General features: G+C 40.1%; 1 protein-coding gene across 1 annotated transcript in view; it reads right to left on the bottom strand.

Moving 5' to 3' along the window:
- Nucleotides 1–16,132, bottom strand: part of CARMIL1 (capping protein regulator and myosin 1 linker 1) — a 318,183-nt gene that overhangs the window by 135,510 nt on the left and 166,541 nt on the right. Inside the window, exon 12 of the mRNA XM_025890957.2 lies at nt 6,593–6,679. Within this exon, the coding sequence (XP_025746742.1) occupies nt 6,593–6,679 (87 nt within the window). The remainder of the gene's footprint in view (nt 1–6,592; nt 6,680–16,132) is intronic.

The raw sequence follows: 16,132 nt of genomic DNA, 5'->3' as shown, positions 1-16,132 counted from the left end.
GGAGCAGGTCTCTGCTCTAAGTTTAGAATTTTTTTTTTTTTTAAGATTTTTCTTTATTTCTTTATTTGACAGAGAGAGAGCACAAGCAGGGGGAGAGGCAGAGGCAGAGGGAGAAGCAGACTCCCCGCTGAGCAGGGAGCCCGACGTGGGGCTCGATCCCAGGACCCTGGAATCATGACCCGAGCCGAAGGCAGCCGCTTAACCAACTAAGCCACCCAGGCGCCCGAATGTTTGGTGCATGGACTGGTGAAAGGGTTATTATCTCATCCTCCAGCTTTGGGGGGTTACAAAACCAACTGCAGTATGTATGTGTCTGATAAAGATGACTGAGCCATTTCTCAGAGGTGACTGTGCCTCTGGGTGTTGCAGACAGAGAAGAGACAGAAGTGGAGAGTGAAAAATATTTTAGTTAAATACCAGGAAGAAGTTCTTGGCTATCAATTCAACATTTGTTAAGTGCTCATAAAATGTTTATAAAATGCTGGGGATTGGGAAATAAATGTAAAGGAGGCCCATTCATTGCCCTTGAAAAGTTCAAAGACCATCAAGAAGGAAACTAAGTAAATTCCAGCATGAAAAAATCAGCGCTCCTCAAGGAATATTTATTCACTGCAACAAAAGTTTATCTCAGACCAACTGTCCACCAGGCATGGGCTTCTGAGACCCAGGGAATACTATGTTACCCTCGAAAAGCTAGTGCAATGAGAGACACAGTCAAATAAGCATAATCCAGAGAGGTCGGTTCTTTCAAAGAGGTAAAAAAACAGGAGCTTGGCAATGAAGGAGGTGGAGATTTGATTAATTATGCTAGATAAAAGGAACTTGCAATGGCCCATAGAAGGTTAATTTCTGGAGGTAACATCTATGATTGCTTAAGTGACCAACTTCTTTCATGTGTACTGTTGTTAGTAGTACTATTTGTAATGGAATAATTGAGTACCAAGCATGGAGAATACCAGACGGTCTCTCATCAAGAAAATCATGTGTAAAATCACTTCCTTAGTGAGGAAGAACGAAACTCAATAAAAAAAAATTCCAAAATTAGAAGGTCAAATTAGTCTTGACAGGAAAAGGCTCCTTGACAAGTGTGGGCGCTTGGCAGTTGGCCAACATCTAAACAGAATCAGGAGAGAATTATATTCTCAGCTCAGCTTCATGCTACTAAAACAGAATGAAGGACTTCCTCCCCACCTCTTGAGCCCACATCCACGTGAGGCCTACGTTAATAGGCACACTAATAGCAGGAAATTACAAAAATATAGGATGGGAAAAAATCAGGGTTCTTAGAACCCAAACTAAACATGGATTTACGTGCCGTTCCCGATTCTGGCTGTCTAGTGATTTTGACCATTCTTCGTATTTATTATTGGAGTGTTTACAGCTGGAAAAAGGTGGTACCAGATGGCCCTGCATTGACATAATCTGGCAACCAGCAGGATATTTACTAGAAATCCAGAAAACTATCATCTAGCTAACATCTGAGGAAGAGAAAGAGTATTTGGAGACAGTGGGGATGTCACGGCAGGATTTAAAAAAAAAAAAAATCTGTCTTGAATTATGGAGCCATGAATACACATGTTTTCGTAGAACTAAAATGCAAATGTTAGTCAAATTCAGCAAAAGATTAAAACTGCAGTGTAATCTGAGTTACTGTGAATCTTCAAACCTTTCAGATACTACAAGAAAATCTGCAAGAATAATGAAATCCTTTAAGAAATCCTCTTTTTTATAAAAAAAAAAAAATTCAACATTTCAACACATACATCTCTTAGAAAGGGCAGCTTAAAATTCTTTGGGTCAGAGTATCATTAAACAATATTAATTCTCAAAACACACATACTAAGGTACACAAACTTTATGGCAGAGAAAAGATAAACGTGGCGTGAAGACCTTTATCTGTGAAGGGCATGGGGAACATGGGTCTGTCCTCACTCACGAGAAAGCTGAGGACCTCTGCTCTGCCTGGGGGACCTCCCACCCTCACGACACCTGGAGGGATGGGGACATAGTGACTGGCGGCAAAGAGGTACCCCAGGCCAGACACTTGTCCTTGGGAGGATAAATGATCGCCACATCCCTCTATTTGTCTCACAGTCATGAACAAATAAATTAAAATAAACAAATTCAAGTTTTGTTTTTTTTTTTAAACACCTCTATCATAAAAAAAGGGTTGGACCATGTAGTACGATGATGACAGTTAATACTGTACTGTGTATTTGAAAGCTGCGAAGAGTAGATCTCAAAAGTTCTCATCACAGGGGCACCTGGGTGGCTCAGATGGTTAAGCGTCTGCCTTCGGCTCGGGTCATGATCCCAGGGTCCTGGGATCGAGTCCCGCATCGGGCTCCCTGCTAGGCGGGGAGCTTGCTTCTCCCTCTGCCTCTGCCTCTCTCTCTCTCTCTCTGACTCTCATGAATAAATAAATAAAACATTAAAAAAAAAAAAAAGTTCTCATCACAGGGTAAAAGAAACTGGAACTGTGTGTGGAACAGATGTTAACTAGACTTATGGTGGTGATCATTACACAGTATGTAGGTATCAAATCATGATGTCGTACACCTGAAACTAATATAATGTTGTGTGTCAATTATATCTCAACAAAAAACAAATTTTAAAAAGTTATACCTATGGAGCACATGATAAATGATTAATACTTTTAGTATGCAGGGAACATACAGAAATTCAGAAAGAAGATTAACATGGCAAACAGAGAGGTAACAAAGGATGGAAACTAGCAACTTCCTCCAAAAGAAAGACAAATGACTAAGAAATGGGAGGGTGTCGGGGGTGAGGGGGGGAGAGAATTCACCTAAGCAAAAAGTGAAGAAACTAAAATTAAAATATCAGAACACTTTGAGGCTTAGTCGGTTAACCGTCTGACTCTTGGTTTCAGCTCAGGTCACGATCTCATGGTTGTGAGATCGAGCCTCACGCTGGGCTCCCCATTCAGCAGGAAGTCTACTTAAAGATTCTCTCTCTCTGGTCCTCTCCCCACTCATGCATTCTCTCTCTCCAAAATAAATAAATAAATCTTTTTAAAAAAATCAGCACACTTTGGCTTATATGCTTGATAAACAATGAAAAAGGAAGATACCATCTGAGGGCGGTGGGAATGTGGAGATTTGTACAAACAACTTGGAGGACAACAGGACAATAAATATGAAAAGAAAGCTTTAAAAAAATGCATGACCTTTTTGATTTAGCAATGTAGTACTTAGAGAAATTTATCCTAAATAAGAAAGCAACAAATGAGCAATAATTACATTCAGAAGTCATGTTAGCATCGTTTGCATTATTGAAGAATTAGAAACCACACAAATGTACAATAACAGGCCATTCACATCAATTGTGGGGCTTGTTCCACACGCTGGAACAGCATGCAGCCACTGGGAGGAATCACGTGTTTGCGGTCACAGAGGATCACAACATACAACGCAGGGGGAAAAGTTCATGAAACGGCAAGCATCTCGTAATACCATCTATGCATGTGTGTCTGGACGTGGGCATATAGAGAAAGTACATACAGACAGAAACCCTGTGGAAGGATGGGGGCCAGGCTGCCAGCAGGGGTGGTCTCCTAACGGTGTGGTTCTGGCGTAACGAGTTAACCGTGGCTTCTTATTTATGCTTTTCAGTATCTTCTAAATCTTTACCATAAATATACGATGCATTGATAATCATCAGAAAAAGGTTTCTATAAAACTGATTTGCTAGAGTAGGGGAGTGGTAACATCACCGGATGACACTTAGCTTTAAGATCTGTGGACGGATTCCGGCACATGGACAAAAAACACCGACTCCCGGGCACATTTGCCCCCTTTGAACAGTCCCTGGAAGGCCTAAACCTAAACGTCTGCACATAAAATCATGGGACTTACAGAAATAACCCCAATTTCAAATCACTCTTAGGGTAATTGTATGGTGGGGATAAAGCAGGATTGGATGGCTATGACATCACTGAGGGACCACTTTGCTTGTGCACCCGCTCACCCGTGACACACACAGTAGGGACCCACAACGTGCCAGGTGCCAGGGACGCAGCGACAACTGAGGCACAGCCCTTACCATCCAGAAGCTCTCAGGCTAGGACACAATCAACACACAACGGGAAACACACTACAACAGAGGAATTTGCAAAGTGCAGTAGAACAGAGAGAAAGAAGCATCGACTTGTGCAGGGTGGGGTGAGAGAGGGCTTCAAGGAGGAAGGGAGACGGGAGTTCAGTCTCACAGCAGGGGCAGGAATTCACCAGGTCTGGGGGAGGGGCACAGGTTGTCCCAGGACGAAGTAAAAGCACACACATGGCAGAGCAAGATGATGATGGTGACGGTCGTGAGGCCTCTGTGCCCCAAAGTGCACTGTTTGTATATTAACTCACTTTGTCTCACCACCTCTGATGAGCTAGATACTCCTTTTTTTTTTTTCTTCCTAAAGATTTTATTTGAGAGAGAGAGAGCATGAGCAGGGGAGGAGCAGAGGGAGAACAGTAAGGAGACGCCGTGCTGAGTGTGGGTCCCGACGAGGGGCTTGATCCTACAACCCGTGACATCATGACCTGAGCCAAAATCAAGAGTCAGACGCCTAACCGACGGAGCCACCCAGGCGCCCCGAGGTAGTCAGTTAATTCCATCTTACATATGATGTAAGTGAGGAACCAAGACCTAATAAAGGCATGTTCATATTCGGTGAAAAAAATCAGGACTCAGTCCTAGGCAGTCTGCTTGAGAACGGACACTCAGGCCCTCAAACACGACAGTGGTCCAGGCACCGTGCCACTGCTGGAGAGATGGAGATGAGAGAGGCAAGGACAGCGCCCCTCCAGGACGGAAACAGTATTTATACAGTAGCATTAGATCCATAAGTAATAATGTGATCAAGAACTAACACAGAGGAAAGAGTGCTCGATTCTACTGAGGTCTCAGGAATAGGGAAGATGTCTCAGAAGAGCCGATCACAAATGAGGTTTTTTATTTTTTTAAGATTTTATTTATTTATTTGAGAGCGTGCACACGCAGAAGCAGGGGAGAGGGGCAGAGGGAGAAGCAGACACCCTGCTGAGCAGGGAGCCCGATGCAGGGCGCGATCCCAGGGCCCTGAGATCATGACCTGAGCCGGAGACAGACACTTAACTGACTGAGCCACCCAGGTGCCCCACAAATGAGTGTTTTATAAAATAAACTGAAGCTCTCCAAGAATATATATAAGGGGAGATGTGAGATACTAGAAAATATATATATATATTGGTCTCTGCTCCCCATTCCTAGCACAGAGTTCTCTAAACCCTTGTAATTTCTGAAGTAATAAGAGCACTGGGGACATCTTTTGTTCTAATGAGGTGACTCTAGGTGCGCTCCTGGATGGGGCTGGTCACCAGAGAGACCAAGCCATGATTAGAAGCTTGAAATCTTCAGCTACCTCCCACCCCCGTTCTCCGGGAAGAGGAGAAGGGCTGGAGACTGAGTTAATAATTGATCATGCCTATGTGAGAAGCCTCCATAAACTCCCAATAGCACAGGTTTCGGGGAGTTTCCAGGCTGGCAAACGCATCCACACCAGGAGGGCGACGCACCCCAGCTCCACAGGGACAGGCGCTCCCGCGCTCAAGACCGTCCCACACTTTGTCTTATGTATCTCTTCACCTGGCTGTTCATCTGTGCCCTTTATCATATCCTTTAATAAACTAGCAAACCTAAGTGTTTCCCTGAGTTCTGCGAGCCGCTCTAGCAAATTAACCAAACCCAAGGCGAGGTCTTTGGAACCTCCAACAACCTAGGCTTGCAACTGGAGTATCAAGGAGGGTTGGGAGTAGTCTTGTGGGACTGAGCCTTTAACCTGTGGGATCTGACACTGTCTTCGGGTAGAGAGTGTGAGAATTTTGTGAAATTGTGGGACACCCAGCTGGTGTCACAGGGAACTGCTGGGTGTGAGGAAAAACCGCCACACATCTGGTGACCAAACGGGAAGTGTTTGGTGTGAGTAGTCAAGGAGACACGCACACAGGAAAGAGAAACACGAAGGAGGGGAAGAAGGCAGGTTTCACCCTACAGGATGAAAGAAAGACTTTCCAAGCAGAATACAAAGGATGTACAAAGGCACAACGCACGCAGGGATATTTCAAGTGTTATAGGGGTGCTGATGTGAAAACACAATGACAGAATGGACAGGGTTTACTGGACAACCAGATACATGAGAGAAGGGTGAGTGGAGTCAGAAAAGACCCTGGGGAAGGAAAGGCAATTTCCAGAGCAGGATAGAGACTGGGCAGTTAGGTGCACCAGTTCTCTGTGCAGGAGACCATCCATGTGACTGTGTGTGTGACAGGGGCGGGCGGGCGGGGGGGGGGGGAGCACAGGTAAGCACTCCTCGACCCCAAGTCAGAAAGTTAAATAACGTATTACATAATTATGCTCTACTCTGAAAGCATCTCACTTTAGACAACCAGAATTCCAATTATATCACTTCTTCATTGTATAACCCTCAGAGTACCGTAATACATATGCAGACACATAACTGAGTAATACTTCTAACTATTTAAAGTAGCATGGTGTAGCAGAAATATTACAGACATAAAGTAAATAACACATACTGTACCTTTAGGTGATAATGAGGTTTTAGATAAATTTAAATGCTTTAATCCCTTTGGGAGTTTGGCAAATTGAATACTTAAAGAGGACACACCTGAGAAAGGAAAAAAAAAAGATTAGAATGTTCAACTTCTCAGAATTGCATTTGTTTTATAATGCCTGAAAATTAACTTAAATTTGATTCCAACTTAAGTGATCATTTTTTTCTAATGTCAGACTTTATTTTCTAATTATCTACCATCACACCTCCTTTTTTTCTGTCCTACCTAAAGGATAGGAGAAAAGAAAGATTGTTTAATTAAGCATAACAATACAAAAACTTTACCATTAGAGATGTTTTTCTTTGGACTTAAGTGTTACCCTCTCCTCTATAGTCCTATTTCAAATGCAAATACTCTTAGGAAGAGTGATATAATTGCTTCTTTTTAACCTGTGTCTTAATGAGTTCATCACTCTTCTGGGTGAGCAGATGCATGCTACTTAATTATTGTCAAGAAAACGGTATAATGTTAACTCTTCAGATAAGAGCTTCGCTTTTAGCACATGGATTCCAATACTTAATTAGCTTATGGCTAACAACCTCAGACAAAGCATCAGAGTGTGTTTAACTTCTTAAAGGTAGGTTTTGTAACTTGAAAAATCACAGTATTGAAAACCAGAGAGTCTCTAAATTTAATGACCAGACTGGGAGACTGTGAACACCAGCTTACTCACTCAAGGATTGCAACGAGTGTAGACTGTTCACTGGGAGAAATAAGTAATACATGAATGTACGCTCTTCCTATAGGTCATTCAACCAACTTCCTGCTACATGTGAGTTATCACCTTTCCAGGGGCATGTTCCTGGGAAGGTTCCTGAAACAATATTAACCATATGGTCTCCTAGACTGATTCTCAAACTCCATGCACTGATACGGAACTACCATGCTGGTTGCTGCCCTATTATATAACCCCACATTCCCTACACATTTTATCAAAGTTCATCAAGAAATACCTAGTGTAGTAGTTAGAGTAGAGGTAGAGCACTAAACCTCTAGTTGGGTGTCTCCCCAAGGACGGTGGGGGTTCTGAGAACCCCTATTAACCTCCTCATATCATTTCCCAAATAAGTTTGAAAATCGCTGGATTAAATGATGTCAAACAGGTTTGTTTATGTGAATATTTCTAGAGATGTGAATATGCTAATCTGTATCATTAATTACAAAGACGGGCAGGCCTGATGTTTAGCTGATAGATTCTTGTAAAAGAATGTACCACTAGTAAGTTAATGGGGACACAGGGAAAAGGGTGTCATTTTAGAAATGTAATTAATCCAAAAGGCAGAAAAGGAGGAAAAAAGAACAAAGAAAAAATGAGGAAAAAAGAAAACAGACACATAGTAGATTGCCATAAAAATAAATCAATAATTACATTAACAGACTTGTACCTCTGAAACAAACAATATGTTATATGTTAAAAGAAAAAAAAAGATAGTAGGAAGGGAAAAATGAAGGGGGGGAAATCGGAGGAGGAGACGAACCATGAGAGACGATGGACTCCGAGAAACAAACTGAGGGTTCTAGAGGGGAGGGGGGTGGGGGGATGGGTTAGCCTGGTGACGGGTATTAAAGAGGGCACGTTCTGCGTGGAGCACTGGGTGTTATGCACAAACAGTGAATCATGGAACACTGCATCAAAAATGAACGATATACTGTATGGTGATTAACATAATAAAATTTAAAAAATTAATAAATCCTGATAATTTTGAAAAAAATGTAAATGTACTGACTAAATACTCAAAACAAGTCAAAAATGGATTATCTACACAAAATTATCAGGTGCTTTCAAGAAACAGTTAGAAATACATGTGTTCAGAAGTGAACCTAAAAGCATGTAAAAAAATATATGCTGCAAACACTAACCAAAAGAAAATTGGTATATCTGCAACAACGTAAGACAAGTTAGATTTTAAGAGGCAAAGAGATAAGTGAGACATTTCATTAACGAAGAAGATGTAATGATTTTAAATCTGTATAACAATCTCAAAATGTATAAAGTAAATCTAATGGTAACAAAAGGAAAATACATATATTATATACATTATATGTGTGTGTGTGTGTGTGTGCGCGCTACCTCGCAACAGTGGGAGGTTTTTAAACACAACTCTGTCAGATGATAAAACAGACAAAAAAGGGCATAAAGACACAGATGATATCAAGAACACAATAAAAAAATGTCTGATATATTTAAAACACTACACGTAATAACTGAAGAACATATGTCTTCAAAGTACACGTGGAGCCTTTACTTACCAAAAGTGACAATAGGCTGAGCCAAAAAGCAAGTCTCAACAAGTAATATAGAGGATGTTCCTTAACTGCTGTGAAATTACACAAAGCATATTCTCCAACTGCTACCACTATATGCAATTAATATAGGAATTGTAGCAAAAAGAGAATCTGAAAATCCCCAAATCATTAGAACATAAGCAATGCATTTCCAAATAACAAATGAGCTCCCCCAAAAGAAAAATCACAATGGAAATCTTAAAAATATTTTTATTTAAATTGTATTTATTGATTTTTTTTTAAAAGATTTTATTTATTTGTCAGAGAGAGAGAGAGAGAGCACAAGCAGGGGGAGCAGCAGAGGGAGAAGCAGGCTCCCCGCTGAACAGGGAGCCCGATGTGGTGCTCGATCCCGGGACCCTGAGACCATGATCTGAGCCGAAGGCAGACGCTTAACCGACTGAGCCACCCAGGCGTCCAAAAAATACTATTTAAGTTTTTTAAAACTATGATATCAACATTTTAGGGATACAATTAGAGCCATGCTTAGAGTGAAATCTATAGTCCTAAATACTTATGTTAATTGAAAAAAGCTGGAAACTAATTATCTAAGTATCCATCTCAAGATATCTGAAAGAAAAGCAGCAAATTAATCCCCACTCCATCCGCATAAACAGGAGAGGGAAAAAAAGATAACAAAGGGAAGAAATCTATTAAATAGAAAGCATCCAATAAATAAGTAAATTTAACAAATCCTGTTCTTCAAAAACACTAATAACATTAATAAGCCCCAGCAACGCTGTTTAAAAAAAAAAAAAAGAAAAAGAGAAAGAGAAGGAACAAATTATCAAAATCAGAAATGGAAAAAAAATACTAGTAGAGCTCCTTCAGACATTGCAGATATAACTAAGGGGTATTAAAAATTTTTTTTTCTGTAGGTCAAAATGTATCATTTTCGAAGAAACGGACAGATTTCCTTATGAAAAATACAATTTACCAAAACTCACGTAAGAATAGATAATCTCAACAGTCTTCTATCTATTCAAGAAAATAAACCCATTATTAAAAACCTCTCCACAAGTTAAAGCAAAAGTTGCCAAATATAAAAGAGTATACACTATATAATGCTATTATTTATGAAGTTCAAGAATAAAGCTAACCTATCATAACAGAAGTCAGAATAGTAATTATGTTTTCTGGGTGGTAGAGGGCAAGGGTGAAAATCACTAGAGCAAAACATTAGGGAAGATTGTAAAGCGCTGATAACATTCTTTTTTTTTTAACTTTTTTTTTTTTTAAAGATTTTATTTATTTGAGAGAGAGAGAGAATGAGAGATAGAGAGCACGAGAGGGAAGAGGGTCAGAGGGAGAAGCAGACTCCCCGCTGAGCAGGGAGCCCGATGCGGGACTCGATCCTGGGACTCCAGGATCACGACCTGAGCCGAAGGCAGTCACCCAACCGACTGAGCCACCCAGGCGCCCCAGCGCTGATAACATTCTTGTCTCGAGCTCGGTAGTGATTTTGGTGAGTGTTCACTTGGTAAAACTCCAAGAAGACATAAACTTGGTATTTGTGAAGTTTTCTGAACGTACATTATACTTCGATGAAAAATTTTACTTCTAAAAATTTAGGCATGGGAGATAATAGAGGAGAAAAATGGAGATGGCCATGGTATGGTGATGCCTTTTTAGACAGAACACCAAAGGCACGATCCGTGAAAGACATAACTGACAAGCTGGACTTCATTAAAATTAAAATGTTCTGTTCTACAAAAGGCAATGTCAAGAGAATGAAAAGGCAAGCCACGAACTGGGAGGAAATGTCTGCAAGGACTGATACTCAAAATATACAAAGAACTCTTAAAATTCAACAATAAACAAGCCAACTGAAAAGGAGCCAAAGACCTTAACAAAACTCTCAGCAAAGAAAATACACAGATGGCAAATAAACATATGAAAAAATGCTCCACACCCTATGTCCTCAAGCAAATGCAAAGTATGTAACAACAAGATACCACTACCCACCTATGAGGATGGCCAAAATCTAGAACAGGGGCAACATCAAATGGTGGCAAGGGACTCCCACAACAGGACCTCTCATTCATGGCTGGTGGGAGTGCAAAGTAGCACAGCCACTTTGGAAGACAGTCTGGTGGCTTCTTACAAAAGTTAACATACATTAACATGTGATCCAGCAATTGCACTCCTTGGTACTTATCCAAGGGAGTTAAAAACTATATGAAATTCTTGGAAAGTCAAAACTGTGGAGACAGCAGAAAGATCAGTGATTGCCAGGGTTGGAGGATGAAGGGGTTGGGAGCGGAAGAGGGATGAATAGGCAGTGGACGATTTTTAGGACAGTGAAAATCCCCTATGATACTAAGAGGGTGCTTATGTGTCACTGCGCATTTGTCCGGACCTGTAGAATGTACACCAAGAGCGAATCCTAATGAAAACTATGGACTTGGGGTGATGATGAGGTGTCAGTGTAGGTTCATCAACGGTCATAAATGTACCACTCGGGTGGGGGTCACTGATAGTGAGGAAGGCTGTACCTCGGTGGGGGCAGGAAGGATACGGGAAATCTCTTTATCTTCCTCTCAATTTTGCTGTGAACCTAGAACTGCTTTAAAAAAAATAAATAAATCTTTTTCACAACTTAGGTATGGAATTGGGAAGGATACCAGATTCTCGCTTTTAAGTTTTGATGAGTTATCACTGCCTACTCTGGACCAATTCTTTTATATCGTGTTTTTCCTAGCAAAGCATATGTTATGACAATGTTTAAAAAAAAAAAATCCCCAAACCTATAACCCATGTCTTCAAATTATGCTGAAAATCTGTTAGATCAAAGTTAAAACCTACCACTCAACCTCAAATTTGTTGTGCTCAGATTGACTTGAGTTGTTTAGCTTTGTTGAGAAAATGACAATTTTTACATTTTCACTAATTTCTTTTGTGTCAGACATACCTGTTACACACACCACATAAAACCATAAATGCCTATAACCAGATGTAAGGCTAGAATGGAACAATTATTTAATGACGCTGGTGACAACACCCACGCATTCCTTCCTTCCTTGATCATCAACTATCTTTTTTTTTTTTAAACCTTTACATTATGTTCTTTTTTTTTTTTTAAGATTTTATTTATTTATTTGAGAGAGACAGAATGAGAGATAGAGAGCACGAGAGAGAAGAGGATCAGAGGGAGAAGCAGACTCCCTGCTGAGCAGGGAGCCCGATGCGGGACTCGATCCCGGGACTCCAGGATCATGACCTGAGCCGAAGGCAGTCGCCCAACCAACTGAGCCACCCAGGCGCCCCATCAACTATCTTTAAACAAGGAAAGAAGACAAAAAGGAGTGAACAACCCAGCACTATTTTTCTCTGGAAATTGAATGATCACACCATAAATGAAATAATAAAAAGCGAAGCTCCTGAGTTAGAATAAAAATGAATAAAGTCATGCTTGATAATTTACTTCAAAGAAAAAAAGTGGGAAAAATGTAGAGAGGATAAAAATAAAGTGGACTAAAGACACAGACACAAGACAGTCTGTTTCAAGTACTTTTTACCAAATTTCCGACGAAACTATTTAGTTTCTTTCTTTCTTGACAAAATATTTTGATTTCCTAGGCATCCACAAGCCATAAATATATTACATTTCTTCTTTAAAGAAACACCCTTGCTAAGTGCTAACACAATAAAAGGCATAAATGGGGTCAGTACTGTTCATTTTTTCTTAAATAAAAGCACTAAATTGATTTTTTTCATCACAGTATAATTGACATAGAGTATCCTCTTGGTTTCAGGTGTACATCATTGTGATTGCATACTTTTGCTGATCTTTGAGAAAAGGTAACAGACTATTACACAAAGGGTCCTTTTCCTTTCTGGCAGACTTTAGAAACACGGTCTTGGCAACATGAATAAATTGACGGTGGCTGGCAGCCAAAATCTAAAAAGAAAAAAAACCAAAAAAATTAACCTGCCTGGTACTTTCTGGAGCCATTTACTCAATAGTGCCAGGGAAAAAAAACCGATCGTCGAGAAAACATCTCCCTACAAAGGCTAAGAAAAGACTTTTTAACTTTTGGCCAAAACTCTTTAATTCTGCCACCAAAATAAAGCAAAACATAGCCTTCAGAGCTGTGAATTAAAACAGAATTTATCACTAGACGCTTTCCTTTGGAGACTTTACTAAATGGATTACCCTTCTTGTGATTTTTATTTAAGTATGTGTCCAATCTAGAAGGAAAAATGGTTTAGTTTTTATTTCTCCTTTCAAAACAAAACTATTATGGCTTCCTCGGCTTCAAAATATTTATGCCTAATAAAAAAAGTAATTACAAAATGTTTAGTAGTATAATTTGCCATCTGATGTTAACTTACAAAGAAATGAAATTTGACATTGCACATTTAACCTATTAATCATGCATGAATTTAAAAGCCTATGATAACATCACATAAAATTCTAACACTTGGATATTCGACAATCCAGTATGATACACAAGCTAGGCAAAGAGGTTTAAGGAGGTCCTTGTTAATTGAAGGCATCAATATCAATAGCTTAAAATTCTGCACATGGTTCTAGCAACAGGATGTGGGTAAACAAAAGGCATCTTTCTTTTCTGCTAGAAAGCATATAGATTTGAACATGGTGGGTGTCGGAACATAGGTAACAGTTAAAATCTTCAGATTTCTCTAATTCCTATGGCTTCTCTGGAAAGTTCAGACACACTAAGAAATGTGAATAAACAAAATCTGGTGGGGCATTTCCATTTCAAAAATAAGGCTGAGGAGAAAAGATTCAAGAATGAGGAATATAGGAATAAAAAGACCAGTGGACTACTGGGTATTTACCCCAAAGATACAAATGTAGGGATCCGAAGGGGTACGTGCACCCCGATGTTTATAGCAGCAATGTCCACAATAGCCAAACTGTGGAAAGAGCCAAGATGTCCATCGACAGATGAATGGATAAAGAAGATGTGGTATATATGCACAATGGAATATTACGCAGCCATCAAAAGGAATGAGAACTTGCCAATTACAATGACGTGGATGGAACTGGAGGGTGTTATGCTGAGCGAAATAAGTCAATCAGAGAAAGACAAGTATCATATGACCTCGCTGATAGGAGGAATTCTTAATCTCTGGAAACAAACTGAGGGTTGCTAGAGTGGTGGGGGGTGGGAGGGATGGGGTGGCTGGGTGATGGACAGTGGGCAGGGTATGTGCTATGGTGAGCTCTGTGAATTGTACAAGACTGTTGAATCACAGATCTGTACTTCTGAAACAAATAATACATTATATGTTAAAAAAAAAAAAGAAGAAGAAGAAGATAGCAGGAAGGGAAGAATGATGTTACATTTAAAAAAAAATCTGGGTACTTCAGGGTTACAAATCATGTAAACACACAGGAAATTGGAGGGGGAGATGAACCATGAGAGACTATGAACTCTGGGAATCAAACTGAGGATTCTAGGGGCTGGGGGTGGAGGGACGGGTTAGCTTGGTGATGGGTATTAAAGAAGGCACGTACTAAATGGAGCACTGGGTGTTATATGCAAACAATGAATCATGGAACACTGCATCAAAAACTAACGATGTAATGTATGGTGATTAACATAACATAATAAAATAAAATTAAAGGAAAAAAAAAAGACCAGTGGAAAAAAACGGAGTCAGCACACCGAACTTTCGAATGCCCTAAAATCCAAAGGTAGGCAGTTTTTAAAAATTGTTTTATCCTGTGTCACCTTAAAAATATCAATTAAGTATGGTTGAAATCATGACTCTGAAGAAAAGAACCTTCTGTTTTAGAGCTGTTACACCCAAACCTGGTATCTTGAAATATTAGAGCAATTAAAAAAATTTACTGACATGCTATGGAATAAGCCAATGTTTTTCAAAAAGCAGGCATAAAATCCTTTCCTTCCACTTCCCAAGGAAATCTAGAGAGCCAAAGCAGAAAATCACAACCACAGGAGGACTGACTGACCGATGGGTTGGTTGGCTGATATTTAGGAAATCCTAGACAGAAGCCTCAACAAGAGATCTCAGGTAGGCCTCTGCAAGCTGTGTCCAAATCATGTAAACACACAGCTTCCTCATTCACAAAAAGAGAGTAACATTTGCATGATTTTACTCCACAAGGCTATTGTATGAATCAAACAAGGTAGTGAAAGCTTACACTGACTGAGTGCACAGCATGTGACAGGCTCTTCTTGTCCTTTTCTGTGTATTATCTCATTTAGTCCTGAGAACACCTTTATGGGGTCAGTACTATTATTATTTTAAAGATGAACAAACTAGAGTCCCTGTAGCTTTCTGAGCACTGAGTAATGTATAGAATTGTTTAATCACTGTATTGCACACTTGAAACTAATGTAACACTATATGTTAATTCTACTAGAATTAAAATTTTAAAAATAAAGATGAGGAAACAAACACAGAAGTTAGGTAACTTGTCCCAGGAAACTCAACTAGAAAGTGGCAAAGCCCCGAACTGAACTTGAGTATTTTGACTCCAGAACCCACTGGTACACGTTGGCAGATATGAAAGACAGAAAGCACCAAAAAAAAGTTAAGCGGCAATTCTAGAATTTGTTTCTCTTGTCTTATTGAGATCAAACCAGATGGTCAGAAAAAAAAAAAAAAAAATCTGGGTACTTCAGGTCAACATTTCCAAAAGAAAAACATTCTGAGACAGCATTCTAAATCATCTTTAAACAAAATAATCCAACTTAGAACAAAGGGAGGGGAGGAAATGGACAGACATTCCTGACAAGGCTGAGACCATAAACACAAGGGGAACGGGGAAGGACGACTGGGGAAGGAGACGACAGGGGCTGGTAGGGCTAAGGAAGCCAAGCATGTGGAAGGAGCAGAGAGAGGGGAGAGCGGCATTCTCCAAAAATACTCAACTATTGTCCAAAAAGTCATGCCGGATCCAAAGGGTTAGTCACAAGGAAGTGACCGAGAACACGGTGGTTCCAACACTGGGGCAGCCTGAGGATCGAGCCCAGAAAGTGGACCAAGTTGAGCTGGAGCAGAGACTCTTAAGCCTTTTCTACCGCGACCCACATAAAGAAACAGATTTGACATCACAGTGAAGGAACCTCGTACAAAAATACGTACACACATACGTATTAGGAAAGTAAAACCAAAGTTTTCCCAAACAAATGCACTCTGATACTTTCTATTCTTTTTTTAAAAGATTTTATTAGGGCGCCTGGGTGGCTCAGTTGGTTAAGCGACTGCCTTCGGCTCAG

The sequence above is a fragment of the Callorhinus ursinus genome, unplaced genomic scaffold (assembly GCF_003265705.2).
Source record: "Callorhinus ursinus isolate GAN/ISIS: 27379988/994484 unplaced genomic scaffold, GSC_fseal_2.0 scaffold26, whole genome shotgun sequence".
NCBI classification, from domain to species: domain Eukaryota; kingdom Metazoa; phylum Chordata; class Mammalia; order Carnivora; family Otariidae; genus Callorhinus; species Callorhinus ursinus.
This window is presented reverse-complemented; position numbering and strand designations above follow the sequence as displayed.